The 17584-nt window shown below is 43.4% G+C and overlaps 1 protein-coding gene across 2 annotated transcripts in view; it reads left to right on the top strand.

The window, feature by feature from the left end:
* The window catches only part of Ttll7 (tubulin tyrosine ligase like 7), a 135715-nt gene that overhangs the window by 94531 nt on the left and 23600 nt on the right, over nt 1-17584 (top strand). For both annotated transcript variants that reach the window (XM_052178973.1, XM_052178974.1), the window contains 3 exons: nt 1196-1401; nt 2492-2626; nt 4927-5007. In XM_052178973.1, coding sequence (XP_052034933.1) covers nt 1196-1401; nt 2492-2626; nt 4927-5007 — 422 coding nt within the window. The remainder of the gene's footprint in view (nt 1-1195; nt 1402-2491; nt 2627-4926; nt 5008-17584) is intronic.

Raw genomic sequence — 17584 nt, 5'->3', positions numbered from 1 at the left:
GTTAACTTCTGACCGACACAGAGATTCACACAGAGACTCGAATAGCCAGTTTTAACCCAAGGTTAGTATCAGATAGCATTGTGGGCTTACAGAGAAGTGGAGACTTTTAGCATTCAAATGGTAAGGACTTGAGGTGTTGGCTGACCTTGGCCTCCATCTTGCTGTTTGACTTTGGGAAGGCGCTTTTGATATTCTAGACAATAGAAATAATCCCTTTTCCTGGCCAGGGAGATGGTGCAGTGGGTGAAGGGCTTACTGTGCATGTGCGAGGGTTTAGGTTCAGTTTCATAGAACTCAGATGATGCTGGGTGTGGTAGTGTGTCCGTAACTCCTGTGTTCCTATGGCAAGACTGGAGGTGAAGGCAGGGGAGTCCCTGTCCTTGGGGATGGGGGGAGTGGTCTTGCAGTAAATGATGAATGATGAGGAGACTTTGTCTCAAAGAAGCCTGAAGGCGAGGACTAGAAACTGAAGTTGTCCTCTGAACTCCACACATGTGCTATAGCATGTCTGTTCCTGAATTTACACACATGAAAATCATGGAAAACACACACACACATACACACACACATACACACACACACATACACACATACACACATACTCATATACATATACACATACATACACATACACACATACACATACACACATACACACATACATACACATACAAACATACACATACATACATACACATGCACACACATACACACACAAACATACACATACACACATACCCATACCCATACACATACACACACAGATACACACACACAGATAGACACACATACACACATACACATACATGCACACACACACACATACACACACATACACATACATACACATATACACATACACAGGCACACACGTTCACACACACACACACACACACACACACCCCTTCCGCCTAGGTTTCTTTAAGAGTGGCATCGAGGAGCAGGCCCTATGTGCTCGCGGGGGTCCGTCTCTTTCCTTCTGATTCTCTAACACCACACTTGGAGAACGTAGCGCCGACATCTTGTTGAGGGTTTCCCAGCACAGCTGTTCTTCACACTCCAGAACTTCTCTTCCTGCGATGGTGTCTGGGCTTGACCTTTGTCACCCAGCCGCCACCTGCTCTAATCGTTAGTCTGTGGAGACCTATCAGGGAGGAAAAGTGTACTAACAGCACCACTTCTCCATCATCGATAGATTCCATGAGGCGTTCGCTCAGCTGCCCTCGGTCCATCTCTGCTCACTTGCCCTCCAGAGGGGATGTGCGCCCCTTTTCTTCTCAACAAGTGATACCATTAGCGCGACCAACGTCAGCGTCTCGGTCACATTCCTTAAACCGTGCTTCCTCCTACACAAGACACCTGCCTCACGGCAACGACACCAACTCTTCCAACGCTCTGGTGGTAAGCTATCGATTGGGTGTGCCCTTCCGAGGATGCAGAACACTGTACTCAAAACAGGGGAGAGGGGGTGTCGGCAGAGAGGATGAGGAGAGGGACCCCATCCCTTCTGTAATTCGCCCATGAGCTTGGGAAACTGTTGATGTATCCTGGCCTCCTACAAGGCAAGCTGTACCATATCACAGAGCTCAAGGCTGGAGAGAGAACCCCCACGGCTTTCTTTTTCTTCTCCCAATGCAGGAGGGCAATCTTGTTCATCATCATTTTTGTAAATGCATGCTTCTTTTTCTTGTAGTATCTTTTTTTTAATGTTTTTTTCGAGACAGGGTTTCTCTGTGTAGCCCTGGCTGTCCTGGAGCTCACTCTGTAGACCAGGTTGGCCTCGAACTCAGAAATCCACCTGCCTCTGCCTCCCAAGTGCTGGGATTAAAGGTGCGTGCCACCACAGCCTGGCTTTTTGCAATATCTTAATCTTCTATAGAAACAGGCACATTTAGTGTATGAAAAATACCTCTTAAGACTCTAGATTAATAGTTTAAAAATTGTAAATTCTACTCATGGAGCCTATGTACAATGCTGCTTAGAATGCTTTCTGCATATTATATTAAAGCAGAGTGTCTCCTTTTCAGCATAAACTAGAGAACTTTACAATTGAGAAAGTCAATGGTTTTGTTATATTTGCTGGAGCTGGGCCAGAGAGTTATATAAAGTCTCTGTTTCATTAACATTAACAGACTTAACTGGAAAGAATAACTCTTTCCAGTGGGAGAACTCAGGAATATAAGAGAATTCATTCCCTTTAAAATGATGACTGACCTTATCATCCAATCCAAGAATTGGTGGCAAATGAAACAGACTAGGAAATTGTTTAAATGACTAGTGTGTAATGTTTATATCTTGAACAATATAAAATACAACCAGGAAAAAGTACAAAAGACATTCTTACAAATGGTAACCATTTTAATGCTAAAAATTCATAAATGTCTATCAAAAAATTCACAGTGAGTCCCTTTTACCCAGAATTATATTTCGCATTACACTGGTACAGTGGAATAAGATCCCCTCCATGTATCTGTATTCTTTCAAATTTAAGAATGAGTCTTTGCGGCAACTGAAAACTAAAGAGCAGGAAGACGACCTCACCAGTCAGACCTTGTTTGTCCTCAAGGACATGAGGATCCGCTTTCCGGGGAAGTCAGATGCAGAGTCAGAGCTCCTGATAGAAGATGTGAGTATCTGTATACAATCCAAAGAGCAGCGGCCTACTCTTCTGAGAGCATTAAAATGTATTGCCTGGGACCGGGAGATGGATCCGCTGGTAAAGCACTTCCGGGGCCAGCATGAGGCCTTGAGTTGGATCCTCAGAACTTACATAAAGAGCTGGCCTGGAGGCCTGCAGCGGTGACCTCAGCACTGGAAAGGCAGAGAAAGGAAGAGTCCTGGGGTTTCATGGCAGCTACCCCAGAGTAGCTGGTGAGACGCAGGTCCCAGGGAAAAGAATCCAAGCCTGACCTCTGACCTCTACATGCATGCATGCACATACATGTGCACACACATAAACGCCAGCATACACATGCACTGTACACATATGTACATGCACATATGCCTCCTAAACATCTATACCAAAAACAATATTTTTCTGGCCTAATTGTACTTGATTGAATAGGAAATGTATTGATGTTACTTTTAGCCCCCAGAAACTTTATATAGTAGAAGAATTCATTTTAGTTATTAGGAACATTTCATCATATGATAAGGCTTTCAAATGAGTTTATCATCAAATAATAACTGTTCTTCATTATCAAAGAAATATCGGGTAAACTTTTCTATTTAAAAGCTGACTAAGTTGAAGAGCTTAAGATGAAAACAGCGCCTTGGTAGAAAATGTCAAGAAGAGTTACAGGTAGGTGAAGCCAGGAAAAAGGTGAAGCCAGGAAAATCACGTTTTGAATCAGCCTGGATGAGTTATTTTCATGTCCGCCACCTAGTGGAGCGTTTGGAAACGGCAGAAGTTCAGACACTCTGCAGTCAGGACTAGCTCCTAGGTTAGAAAGAAATCCAAGGTCACTGAAATGGTTTGATGGAAGAACGTTTCTTCACTCAAGTTTCTCTTCTCCATCCAACACACTTTATAAATGCCCAGATTAGATCACTCATCGGCCACAGAACGTTTGAGGGTGGGGTAGGTGGGCTGTGATTTTCTTTTTCCCCAGAAGACGAGGAGCCATCTAGTGGTCGTATGTAGAATAAGAACCAAAGCTCGCACTGGGTCCTTTCACACGGTTATATAAAGCAAGTGCATAGAAATAACAAAACAACAACAACAAAAAGATTTCTTGCTGCAAAAATCCATCATATTCTTGTTATTAGAGGATTATCATGAAGCATCCAAGTCTTTTGAATTTTCTGCTGATAAGTTTTTTTTCAAAAGTGAAAGTCATATGTTGTTTGTCATGGAGCCCATTACAGCAAAAGAAAATTTAGATTGAGTATAAGGCGTTACGATAGACATTTTTTAATTTAGCATGTTTAAGTGTGGGGGTCCCAGGGATTAAGCGAAGGTTATATTTTGCCCTCTGAGCTTTATCACCAGCCTGGCGGTGTTTTTACTTACCTTGATAATATTTATTTCTAAGAAAAGCCAGTAACTTCGCAGCAGACACATCCTTTTTGTCTATCTTTTATGATCCAATATTTTCTTTTAGAATTTATTTTATTCTATGAATATTTTGCCTCCATGTATGCATGTGCACCACATGTGTGCTCACTGTTCAGAGGTCAAGGAAGTCATCACATCCCCTAGAGCAGGAGTCACAGACAGTTATATGTTGCCCAGTGGGTGCTAGGAATTGAACCCAGGCCCCCTACAAGAGGGGTGAGTGCTCTTAACCAGTGAGCTATCACTGCAGTCCCATTAAGGTCTGCTATTTTTAATTAGAAAACGGGAGAATGGAACTAATATACATGGCTAATGCGAATCTTCTATAAAGAAGATTGTTAGGCTTATACACTTAATGAAACATAATTAATAATTAATGTCAGGCGTTAGATTCTTTGCTGTATGTCTGCCATGTTCCAGACTTTTGTGTTTGATACCATATACATTACTAAGGTATATATTGAGGAATTCCATTGATACACAGGTAATACAAAAGAAAGGGCTAGTAGAACTCTAATTGAATGTAGGCTGACTTTTGATGTATTGTTCAATATTCTACTACTATGTGGGTAACACAGCCCTGTGGATAAAGATGGAAAATCTATGGGTTGGAGTCCTACCTAAAATGTGTGTATCTAAGGATTTCTAACTTTTATTACTCTTACTGATGAAAAAGAAAAGGGCTCAGATTTAGAAGGCTGGGCTTGCCTAAAGCTTTGCAGGTGTCTTTTTATGAATGGTAGGATTTTTACTATAATAGTCTCATAGTGCCTCTGCTGCACACATGGATATAGTCAGGGCTAACAGGTTCCTTTACTACTTTCAGTGAGCATTCTAGGTTAAATCTCTCAACTCCTCTCCCCCAACAGATCATGGATAACTGGAAGCATTATAAAACAAAAGTGGCTTCCTATTGGCTCATAAAGTTGGACTCTGTAAAACAGCGGAAAGTGAGTATCACTCGAAAATCACTTTGCCCTTTACGTATTCATTAAGCTAAAATGTTTATTCAAGTTCACAATACGTTTATGTATGAACATTTATTTGCTTGTGTCTTCAACAATTACTGTGCACCTATTATTATATGTTAGACAAGGTTTACGATCACAAGGCTAAAAAGTGGATTGAAGACAAAGTAGTTGAGCTGTGCATGTGTCTGTGAATCTCTGTGTCAGCAGATATCTTAATCATTGTGTCAGCAGATATCTGTGAATCTGTATGTCAGCACTTATCTGTGAGTAGCGTGTCAGCAGATATCTGTGAATCGTGTGCCAGCAGATATCTGTGAATCTGTGTTAGCAGATATCTGTGAATCTGTGTGTTAGCAGATATCTGTGAATCTGTGTGTCAGCAGATATCTATAAATCCATGTGTCAGCAGATATCTGTGAATCCGTGTGTCTGCAGATATCTGTGAATCTGTGTGTCAGCAAATATCTGTAAATTCATGTGTCTGAAGATATCTATGGATCCGTGTGTCAACAGTTATTTGTGAATCTGTGTGTCTGCAGTTATCTGTGACTCCATGTGTCAGCAGATACCTGTGAATCAGTGTGTCCGCAGATATCTGTGAATCCCCGTGTGTCTGCAGATATCTGTGACTCCATGTGTCAGCAGATACCTGTGAATCAGTGTGTCTGCAGATATCTGTGACTCCATGTGTCAGCAGATACCTGTGAATCAGTGTGTCCGCAGATACCTGTGAATCAGTGTGTCTGCAGATATCTTTGACTCCATGTGTCAGCAGATACCTGTGAATCAGTGTGTCCACAGAGCGGAAAACAGAAACAAAGGTCATGGAGTGAAAATAAGTTTGATGTGCATATGGATGATAAATCACAGTTTTACTTATTAATCTATTTACGTGATTTTTTTTTATTGGAAAAGTAATCGATACAATAGTTATAAGAGATAAATTTGGATGGTGGGTCAGGGCTCAGATGGTGACTTTATGGGATATGAGAAGAAAGAGTTTTCCCTTGGTGGATGAGATGCCACTGGAACAGTTTGAGAAGACATTTATAGTCTGACTAGTAACTTTGAAGGACTGAGAACTGCTGGAGGGGACTAGAATTGAGGAGAGAATGTGGCATTGAGAGTAGAAAGTGGGGAGATGGTTTCTAGGGCAACCGAGGCAAGAACCAGGGAGTGGTCAGCTAGGGTGCGGAGGAATGCATGGATTCTGTAGGTCTGTTGTGTGGGTTTAAAGTATTTATTTTAGGGACTGGAAAGGTGGCTCAGTAGTTAATAGCATTGGTTACTCTTCCACATGTCCCAGGTTCTATTCCAAGTACCTGCATGGAGGCTCATAACCTCCAGTGCCAGGAGGTACAGGCTCTCTTCTGGCCTCCCAGGGCACTGCATGCACACAGTGTACAGACATACATACAAGTAAAATACCCATACACACACAAAACTGCTTATTTTATTTTACATGCATGTATGTATGCATGTGTATATATGTTTTGCACTGTGTGCCTTCAGGACCCCAGACAGGTCAGAAGAGGTGTCTTACTCCTGAAACTGAAATTACAGACATGCATGATTCTATGTGGGTGCTAGCAACTGAGCATGGGTCCTCTGCAAGACCAAGTGCTCTGAATTGCTGAGCCATCTCTCCAGCCCCATTTTGTTGTGCTTTGATATTGCGTATGCTATGTAGCCGTGCTGGTTAGTTTTCCAAGTGACGACATTGAGTAGTTTTGAGGTACATATAGGTTTGAGAGCAGAGTTGAGGTTGGGTGTGGAGTCTGTAAGGCATTTCAAGGAATGGGGCTGGACAGGACTACGTCGAAAGTTTGTAAGAGAAGACTGGGGTTTCTGGGACCCTGCGAGCCCAGGGACTCTCTTACAGGTAGGAATTGGGAGGTGGGAGGATTTTCTAAAGAGGACCTAGAAGAGACATGTAGTGTCCAGTGAAAACAGCAGGGGCTGGGGGTCCCTGAAACCACGGGAGGTCGTCTTAGTAACAGATACACTGATAAACTGGGCTGGAAGGTGCTGCTAGGGTGGAACATCAACCCAGCTGTTGTTTTGGGCAACATAGAGGTTAGTGGTGACCACAGTCAAGGTTTGAGGATTCAGAAGGAACAAAATGTAACTGGACCGAATTCAGTTAGTGAGTCTCTAAGAGGAAAAAGCTGTAGCTGATGCTACAGGCATCTGGGGAAGAGACAAAAGGAAGCGGTGGTAGTGAGAAGAGAGGTGTGGGCTGCTAAGTTCTTTTTCTTTTCTGCCTCAATGGTGAACACTCTTTATTCGTGCATGGGTGATGATAGTTTGGAAAAAAAGACTAGCAAGGAAGGGCAGTATCAATTTCTTTGGGACACTGAAGTCTGGTTCAACCCAGAGAAGTTATTGTAACCAGAGGGGAAAGGAAGGGCCCCAGAGAATGACAGAAGAAGTGGGATCTGGAGAGAGAGCAAAGGGCATACAGCTGCCAGAGAGTGTGAGAGGCAGGGAGGGCGTCACCTCAGGAGGCTTATCCCATGTCCTGGGCTGTTTTTCAGGGATTGGTACTATCTCAGTAGCTTTAGGAAAATTAAGACGAATTGACATTTGGCCATTCTACGTCTTGTTGATAGATCAGATGAAATTTGACATCTGAGTAAACTGATCTGAATGGTTTTCCATTCAATGCTCATGCGTTGACCTGCCATGGACAGAGGCAGCATCTCCATTGAGGAGCATGTCTCAGAGATAGCAACAGAGGTAGACGCTAACCATGCTGTGAGCCATGGGTGCACAGTTGCTCAGCCACAGAGTCTGGCCCTCTCCACCTTTATGGACCATAAACCCGAAAACCTTCTCCTTCTATGAGTGTCTTTAGGTCACGGTATTTTATCACAGCAACAAAAAGTAACTAATGCAATGATGTTCAAACAATTGGAACATTATTTTAGAAGAAAAGAAAGGGAGCTTATTTCTTAGCATACACAAAATAAATTCCATGTAGGTTACAGTTTGATATATAACATAAGAAAATTAAGACAAAGGAAATGCAGAAGGAAAGATGATTGTAGTTGTAGATGGGGAAACAACATCTTAAAACAGGTCGAGAGAGCTTAGAGGGAAAGCTGGGAAGACTGTGACCTGAAAACCTGAAGGTAGGCGTAGGTAGTGGTTCTTCCCTAGGAGCCCAGTGTGCAAGAGGCTGAGGCAGAAAGACTGTCGGGGGTTCCAGCTTAGTCTGGGATACACTGTGAAACCACATTTCAAAAATAAAAGCAAAAACAAAACAACAATAACAACCCAAAACCACCACCACCAACAACAACAAAAGAACAAAATAAACACCCTCCCCCAACAACAACAAAAAACCAACCAACCAACCAAAAACCCAAACAAAACTTAGGAATGGCAAAAGACACCTTCAAGCAAGTTCAAGACAGAATGGGTGTGAGGATGTTGAGCAGGTGAGAAATTGAGTTGAGAAGGCAGGGTGGGGGGTTGAGTAGTTGGGGGTGTGAGCAGGTGAGGAGGGTGTTGAGCACGTGGGGGAGGGTTGAGGAAGGCGGACATTTATTGCCCATGATGTAAACCAATCATTCTTAGCAGTCAGTCAACAAAAGTCAAACCAGTCTACCAACACTGGCAAAGTGCATAAAAAGGTTTACTAGATGTTCAGATAGCCAGTTAGCACGCAGATAGATCCTTGGCCTCACTAACGATGAGGCAGCAGCAAGTGAAACCAATCCTATTGACAAAAATTAACAAGATGGATGATTCTCACGGGTGGGCCTAGCATGGCTAAGAGGGCCTTTGCTCCACCCGCTGTCAGACAGAGTACACTGGAACTCTTCAGAAAGGTCGTTCATGGTACTTTTTAAATTATGGATGCTCAGAGCCTTGTGAGTCAGAAGAACCATTCCTTGCACTGCATTCTGAAAAGCAGGAAAGACTTCCATAGGTGGTCATTTGTAACAGTGCTGTTTATAAATGCCAACTACTAGAAGCAGCTTCAGTGCCTCACAGAGGGTTTACAGTATAAAGATCTGGTGCATTCTTGCAATTTAGTGGTTTTTGATTGTGGACTAGTCTAGAATCTTATCTGAGTAAATATAGAATTCAAGCCAGTGACTTAAGACCTGTGAAACAAACATGGTAGTAAAATAAAACAAACATTCTTTGTCCTGGGCAAAGCACACAGCAAGAAACAAGACCAAGACTCAATGCAGACTCTCCGGGAGGCAGGTGCCCTCTGCTCCCTGGTCCTCTTTTTGAATTGCCTGGAGACATTTTGGCCTCAGTGCAAGCAGTGGATCACGCCTGTCAGAACTGAGGGAGCCCTTCGGATCTGGGTGGCCATCTTTTCTTGTCTTGGTTTCACCCATGCATTGTGGATGGTGAACTCCAGTATTAATAGCCAATCGAGATAAATATTCCAGCCAATCGAGATAAATATTCCAGCTGAGAAGCTCAGCCCCTTGGAGATTTCTGCAAGTGTGGGAAGGGTCTGCGGCTGTGATGTTCAGTATCACTCACCAGTCACATGAAGCTCTTGAACTACTGTGACCATACAAATTGAGTTTGTAACTTAGTTTCAATTTATCTAGAGTGAGAGGACAGTCATCATCTGCTGGTTTCTGCATTTAACAGGGTAGGTGTTAAGAGACAGGATACTCTCTTCTAAGTGGGCTTCCATAAAACCTTTCTTTGCCGTCTTCCCACTTATGAATTTAGAGGGGCTATGAGACAGACCATCCAGTGATGTTTTTCATTTGATACCCTATACTAAAGTAATAAGCTACACAGTAAGGTACATTGTTCCATTTTAATCTATAATGCGTGTATTACTTAAAAGTTAACCTGTCTATCTGGTTTTTGTCTGTCTGTCTGTCTTTCTGTCTGTCTTCCTATCTCTCTGGTATTATTTTTTTTCCTTCTTAAAGCAGCTTTGTAGTGGCTCAACCTAGACTCCCAACAGTGAGGAGTTAAGGTAACTTTGTCTACATAGCAAGCTCTGGGCCAGCCAGGGTTGCATGGTGAGATCCCACTTCAAAGTACCATCCTTTGTTTGACTATGTGTAATTTATTTCTAGAGGATCTCTATACTGAGCCGAGGGAAGGGAAACAATGCTATTTACTGCCCTTTCCCCCTTTTACTTTATGCATTTCTATGTTTTTCAAGTTACGATGATCTTTTTAATAAGTGGAGGGATGGCTGAGAGAGATGGACCTGTCTGTTGGAAACAAGGTGGTTAAATAACAGAGATGTGGCTTGGCTCCATGGCCCTCGGAAACAAGGAAAGGAGGTAGAACCGGGCTCTGAGCCCAGGCTTCTAATCTAGGCTACATGGGCAGGAGAGTCACAAGTACAAATCCAACCTAAGCTTTAGAATGAGTTAAAGGGTGACCCGGGTTACTTAGTAAAGAATCTACCTCAAAATAACAAAGACAAAACAGGTTGAGGAACATAGCTCAGGTGCTTGCCTGAAGTCCTGGTTCAATCTCTGGCACCACAAAACAAAAGAAAAACAAAAACAAAAGCACAACAACAACAACAACAAAACCCAAACATAAGACAAGCGTATGAAAGAAAGGAAAGAATACAGAGAATTAGAAGTTCCAACAAAGAGGTGGATAAAGACTCCCCGGCACCAGCACGTCCCGCCTACACAACACACCAGCCTGCAGACCATTCCTTGCGTCTTCTTCATGTCACCTATATGATTCCCTCACAGCCACAAATCATCTTTCAGCTTTGACATTTCAGGGCATTTTTACCTTCCACCTATGGTGAGAGGTTTATGAATTCTCAAAAGCCCTTTAGTGCTAAGAGGCTATCAGCCACCTGCTTGGGGTCCTCTTTGCATCCACAGTCTGTGGGATTAGAGGAAAACCTATGGCAGTGTGAACGAACAGTCCTGGTGAGTGCCACTGGCCTAGCAGACCCCAGGGCTGACTGCTCCAAGTCCTTTAGAAGTCAGGGACACAAGGACCAGTGGAGGTTTTTGCCTCTGGGCCAGGCTAACCAGCTGTGGATTGGCACTTGGCAGCTTCTAGTAGTGGAGCCTCTCAGGCTCCAACATGTCAAGTATAGATGGGTCGATCTAATCCATCTACAAATAAGTCTCACTTATAGTCACCTGCTGTTGCCTGTGCCCTGGACTGCCCACTGTCCAACCCTACTTGCCCTTGGGGGGTTGGAACTGAGGTGGGGCAGAATCAATGACTTCTGGAGCAGGTGAGAAATACCTCAGCAAGCTCATGTGAGCACTGCTGCAAGCTACATTCATACCCTCCACCCGCACCCCACCGGTCCTCAGAAGGCATCACTTTTAAACAGCAGCTCCTGATTGGCTGGCACTGCCTGCGTCAGCAATCCTTGGTCTCGCAGGCAGTCCACAATCAGGTTCTCCTGCAGGAGTTGTCTTTGCTCGAGATTGCAGGGCCCAGCATTTATGCAGAGGTGATCTTGCTGTTCCATCTGTGACCTGCAGGGTAGCTACACACATTTGTTAAATCAGTATTCTAGAATGCCTGGTAAACATGAGGTGAGCTTAATGATGTAACTTGAGAAGGACAGTCTGTGAACAGAAAGGATTGTTCCGTATGTTTAAGGGTCATGCTTACTGGGATTAGAAATCTAAAAATAAATATCAGCACTCGTGAATTTACAAGCACATGTGTATACCACCATGCCATGCCAATTTACTGTAAGCACATGTGTGTGCTCTTCAGTTAAGACTTGTGCAGAGGTTATTCTGAGGGAGCAGAGAAGCATTATCATGTACCAATGTGAGGTCCAGGATCTTCATTCTCAGTTTATACATCTTTTGCACTATTGTTTTTTTTTTTTTTTAGTTCCTGTTTTGCTTCGTTCTTTGGTCAAATATTATCCAAAGGTATTATATTTCCTGTGTGCTTTAAGATATAATAAGATACCATTCCTGACAAAAGCCTACTAAGAATGTCTCATAGTTCATCTTAGCTCAACAGTTATGATCATTCATTCCCCTACATGGCTACTTTAATAGACAGTTCTATTTTGGGTCAAAGAATTCATGTATTGGATTATGGCATTCAAAGGATTAAAAAGGACTGATCTGAATTAGAAAGAAGTTGATCCTGCCTAGAGGACGGCGGATGTTTGAGAGCTGCTAGGCAGAGGCTGTGAGCAGAAGAGATGCCCTGGAATCCCACAATGCAACTCATTAGTAGCAGTTTTTCTTGCTGTGGTCATGGTTACAGCAAGTCTCTTTTTTCTTCAGTCATTCTGTTCTTGAAGAGGCTTCTGCTTGACAGACTCTGATTTCTCAGAGTACTGAGGGGCAAGACACCCGGGCATAGCAGCATGCAGGATCGCTCTCAGAGCTCTTTCCTGTGAGTCTTCATTTGACTCCAAGTTCTAAATGTGTAGAACTTTCCATCTTTGTAAAAACGATCTACGCCAAACTGAAAGCTCTTCCATCAAAACCCATGCAAGGAAGCAACCCCATCCCACACACCCATCGTCACACCAGTCGGCGAGGGAGGTGCTACATTTTATTGTAAATAAAGATTTATTGTTTTAATTAAAATTTAAAACTTTCTTCTGCTTAATCCAGAGTATGCAAATTAATTACCATAAATTCTTAAAACTTACCTCAGACAGGGATAAGAGTATGGAATTATCATTCTCAAGCATCACTGGGGTACATTATCATGTGCCTAACTGATTCATCTGTATTATAAATTCAAACATATAAATACTTGTTCTCTGTCTTGTCTCTATTTCAAATTTATTTCTGGGGAAATGAGTATCAAATGACTAACTTGTGACAACGAGAGAACTAATATCATAACAAGACGAAGTGCATTGAAAAAAAATATATATGGGAATGAGAGCGTCAGTGTCGGGTGGAAAGAGGCCCCGGCCTTGGGGAGACACAGCTTTGCTTTGGGTTGTATACCCCTCCCCTTACTGTAGTTGCGAGACTTAATAGACCTTCTCTGAGATTTGCAGCTACAGGCACTTGACAGTTCTTGTGAGAATGTGAAACCTTGTGCGCACTCGAACCTTGTGTGTGGAATTCTTCCATGTAGAATGTATAGAAATGAGACCTACATCTGACCTCTCGACTTATCATGCTGGCCTATGTCTAACTTGCTGTTGTTTCCTTAGAAAGCTAGAAAATATATCGAAGACAAGAAGAAATCAAGAAATGTATGTCAGCCATGGAATGCAGAGTTAGATCTTATAACCTGTCACCTGTTTAGAAAGCCAAAGATTTAGCTAACATATTAGATGTGGATTTATCAGATGCACCATTCTTTCAGCTGTGATACCAGTCAGTCCTCACTGGAGAGCTTTGCTCCCGTGGGGTGCAGTTGCTCAGTGAGGATAATTGGAAGTGAAGGAGGGTTCTACGGGGAGCACCCAAAGGGAGAGATCTGAAGCAGGCAGGGAGAGCATTTCAGCTACAGCATAGGTTAGACTTGGGAGCTAAAGGTGGGGGGAGATGGATGGGAATAACCTCAGACTTAAGTGAATCTTAAGAAGGTGCTGGCCAGGCTGATGGAGAGAGTAGACTAAAACTTGGTGTTGGAGGGTTGGCATTGGGTAGAAGTGCCCCGCCCTCAGCCATGCTTACTTCTTGGGTGGATGCAGCCTAGGTAAAATATAGGCAGTAGCTGACTATGACAGGTGATCCTGAATGGGAAGGCATCGGATGACCAGGTTGAGTTGCCTGGATCTGTGGCTGTTACCTACTCAGGTTGCGTGTTACTTAATTTGCCAAGAATTTATTGGTTGCCGGTTTTGTCCATGAACTCAACTGGGTGCTGTGGGGGACATTGAAAGTTCATGTTTTTATCACTTAACCATGAACTCTTCCTATACCTGTGGAGGGCCTGGCACATCTCTAGCATTCATACGCCCACTGTTGAAATGGGTCTTTATCTCACTTGTTTGGTTTCAGGACAGTGGTTTATCAGAGTTCTGTGAAACTCAGAGCTTAGCTTGCCAAGCACAGAGACCCACGTGTGTGTGTGTGTGTGTGTGTGTGTGTGTATTTTCGTGGAAATAAGATCATTTGCCTTTCTTCAGATTTTCCTTAATGGGTATAAGATTTTATATCATTTTATAATGATAAAGGACTGGGGCTGAAGAATTAATTTCTGCGGAGAGTCTTCAGAGGGCGGAGGTGGAATCAGCTCTCTCATTTAACCCTGTTTGTGGTAGACCTGCAGTTGTGCAGTCTAGCTTTCCGCAGAGAGCTGTGCTTCAGACGCTCCACAGGGATACATACATGACGTACGAGTGTGTGCCACGCTGATGGGCTGTGAAGAATGCCCACTTTGTTGAGAAGCACATTCTCTGTGGCCATATGCAGGCAGGCACTAAGATGGGGGGTTGTGCGGAGAGCCCAGTTCCCTTGTCATTTTTTTGGGGGGGGGGTTTCGTGGATCCCTGTTGATCAGAGCTGCTTGGTGGCAAATCCCGTTTTGTATTTGTTTGTTTTGTTTTGCTTTGTTTTTTTTATTGAGTATCTTCTTAATTTACATTGCCAATGGTAAAACCTTTTCCAATTTCCCCCCCTCTCAAAAGCCCCCCTCCCCTCCTTCCCAAAGATTCCCTACCCTTCCTCCCACCCCCTGCCTCCATGTATATGCCCCTCTACCTGACACACTCCCACCTCCCCCCCACCCCCCTCCCACCCCTATCCACCACCCCTGTCCATTTCCCTTTGTTGTGGCCTCTATTGAGCCTTTACCTGACCAAAAATCCACTCCTCCCACTGATGCCCGACAAGGCCTTCCTCTGCCACATTTTTGGCTGGAACCATGTGTGCCCCTTGGTTGATGGTTCAGTCCCTGTGAGCAAATCCATTTTCACACCCACCTCAGCTGCTGCCGCTTGCATTTCGGAGCTGAGCTGCCGAAGCTGCCCTCTCCCATCTCTGTTTCGTTTGAGCTGACAGGGGCCGATGTTCTGAGTGGTTCATTTTGTGTCAGCAAATATGCCTTCACCCTATAGCCGCAGCGGCTGCACACATCATTAGAGCTGTGCCCAGTGATTTTAATGTTGCTCCGAAACCGTCTTCGCCCCTTGCCATTATTTTAATTTAGGACCAACTGCTCAGCCATATGGAGTAGTTTGTCATTCAGCATCTGTAGTGGCAAAATATGTATTTATCTGTGTGCTTTATGCCTTCAGATGGGCTATGTTTCATACAAAGACAAGTCTTTTCACTTTATTAACGTGGCCGTTCACTGAATTTTCCATTTGCTTCTCCCACAGAGGGCTTAATGTTCGATTGGGATGCTTTACAGAGTCGTAAAGAAATGATACTTAGATCTGTACATTAGCTTCTCCTGGGCCGATGGTTAAGCGCAAGGACACCTCACTGGTCATTTATCCTTATACTTCACAAAGGATTCAGCATCTGGGCGGGGGCTTAACATGGCAGGTAGAGGCTTGCCTAGCATGCACAAAACTCTGGGTTCGAGCCCTGGCTGGACTTGCATGCCTGTAATCCCAGCACGTGGGTAGTGGAAACGGGAAGATCATAAATTCACTGTTCTGCTCAGCTCTATAACAAATTGAAGGCCACTGTGGTATGGGGGCTGGAGTGATGGCTCAGTGGTTAAGAGCACTGACTGCTCTTCTAGAGGTTCTGAGTTCAAATCCAAGCAACCACATGGTGGCTAGCTTTGCCAAAGGTGCAACCACGAAGTCTTTAAACAATCTAGTCCAAATCCAGTGAGGAGGTACCTAGCACCCTTGTCTCACAACAACTCTACCTGTCTTCCCAAATATCACTTGTTAGAATAGATCTGAACCTAAGGAGTTTGAACAGCTGGAGTTTGTCTCCCTGACTTCTGCTGTTGGTCTTTGAGAAGACAGAACTGTGGTAGTGTTACAAGAGGCTGAGATCTGAGCTGTCTGTAACTCAATCAAGTTGCGCTCTGTTCTGGCCTGGTTTGTCAATTATAAGATCTAAAATGTATTAGCAACTTTAGACTTTACTCAATACCTGGATGGCAGTGCCTCACTCACTTGAACTAAGGCACTGACCATGATCTGACAGGACATTATGTATCATTTCTCTCTCTTTCTTTCTTTCTTTCTTTCTTTCTTTCTTTCTTTCTTTCTTTCTTTCTTTCTTTCTTTCTTTCTTTCTTTCTTTCTTTCTTTCTTTCTTTCTTTCTTTCCTTCCTTCCTTCCTTCCTTCCTTCCTTCCTTCCTTATTTATTTATTTATTTTATGTACATGAGTACACATAGTTGTCTTCCGACACACCAGAAGAGGGCATTGGATCCCAATACGGATGGTTGTGAGTCACCATGTGGATGCTGGGAGTTGAACTCATTACCCCTGGAAGAGTAGTCAGCACTCTTAACTGCTGAGCCATCTCTCCAGCCCCCCGTTTTCATCTTTTTTCTAAAGAAATATTAATGTGCATGATCATAAACTCCACCTCAGAGGTTTGGGAATAGGGCCATTGACCAACAGTACTTAGCTCATGGTTTGGTTTTGGGATTTAAGGACTTAATGTATTCAGACATGTCTAGAATGTCTAAACTCTGATGCTACCTCATCTGCATAGGTTTTACTTGAGCAATTGGTAAGTGGTAGCCTTTGTCCTAATCCTCTGGGGAAGGATAAATGTGTGTGACTGGATGGGGCATCAGTTCTTTGCTATTAATTAGTGGGATGCTAAAGTCAGGTGACATTTGATAGAGGATGCCCTGGCCCACGAGGGATCATGAGGTAGGTAAGTGGTAAGTGGGCTGTCCCCCCAAGTGATGTTATCTGAATATACAGAATTCTCCAGGTGAGTAGCAGAGACTGCTTTTGTTAGCAAAGCGCTAGTGTGAGATTTCAGAATGTTGAAGAGGGAAGTGTTTGGATTCTTTTCCTTCAAACTATAGAAATGGCTCTTTCTAACCCATCTCCTCTCCTAAGACCAGAGCTTGCCCTTAGAGACACTTGTTGAAAATTAAAAGCAAGGAGAATCAGAGTTCCCGGTGATGTTCTGTAGAAAGGAGCAAGTATCTACACTCGCCAGGTAGGACCTAGCTTCTCCAGTCTATGAAAGTTTCTCCTGGGCAGCAGGAAATCTTCGCTGTGGAATAAAAGCTTTCTCAAACTGTAGGCCCTGGCCTACAGGCATCCGTGGGTAGGGATGCTAGACTGCTGTGCTCTTAAAATTCTCCCTAGACTAAGAATCTTTACGTGTAGGGCTGTGATCCAGAGAGTGTCTTAAAGAGTATGATTTGCACAATGCTGGCTTGGGCATAGCATGTAGTAAAAGCTAGTTGCTTAGGGTAGTGTTGACGTTCTGAGCATTGATAGCACTTTTCTATTTTGGTTATTTTATGTAACTCATATTTATCCTTGAGATTAGCTTATGATAACCTGTAAATGGCTACCTTTTTTTTACTCTTTCACTTTTGAATTATGATATTTGCCCTAGTGTATTGCTTACTAATACATTGGCAGAAATTGGAAAGGAACATTGAGAAATGACTTGAGTTTTTATCATGTTTCCACCAGTGTTCACTCTTACATCCAGCACTCACAAGTCCTACTTTCTGCATT

The sequence above is a fragment of the Apodemus sylvaticus genome, chromosome 4, assembly GCF_947179515.1.
Source record: "Apodemus sylvaticus chromosome 4, mApoSyl1.1, whole genome shotgun sequence".
Classification (NCBI taxonomy): Eukaryota; Metazoa; Chordata; class Mammalia; order Rodentia; family Muridae; genus Apodemus; species Apodemus sylvaticus.
This window is presented reverse-complemented; position numbering and strand designations above follow the sequence as displayed.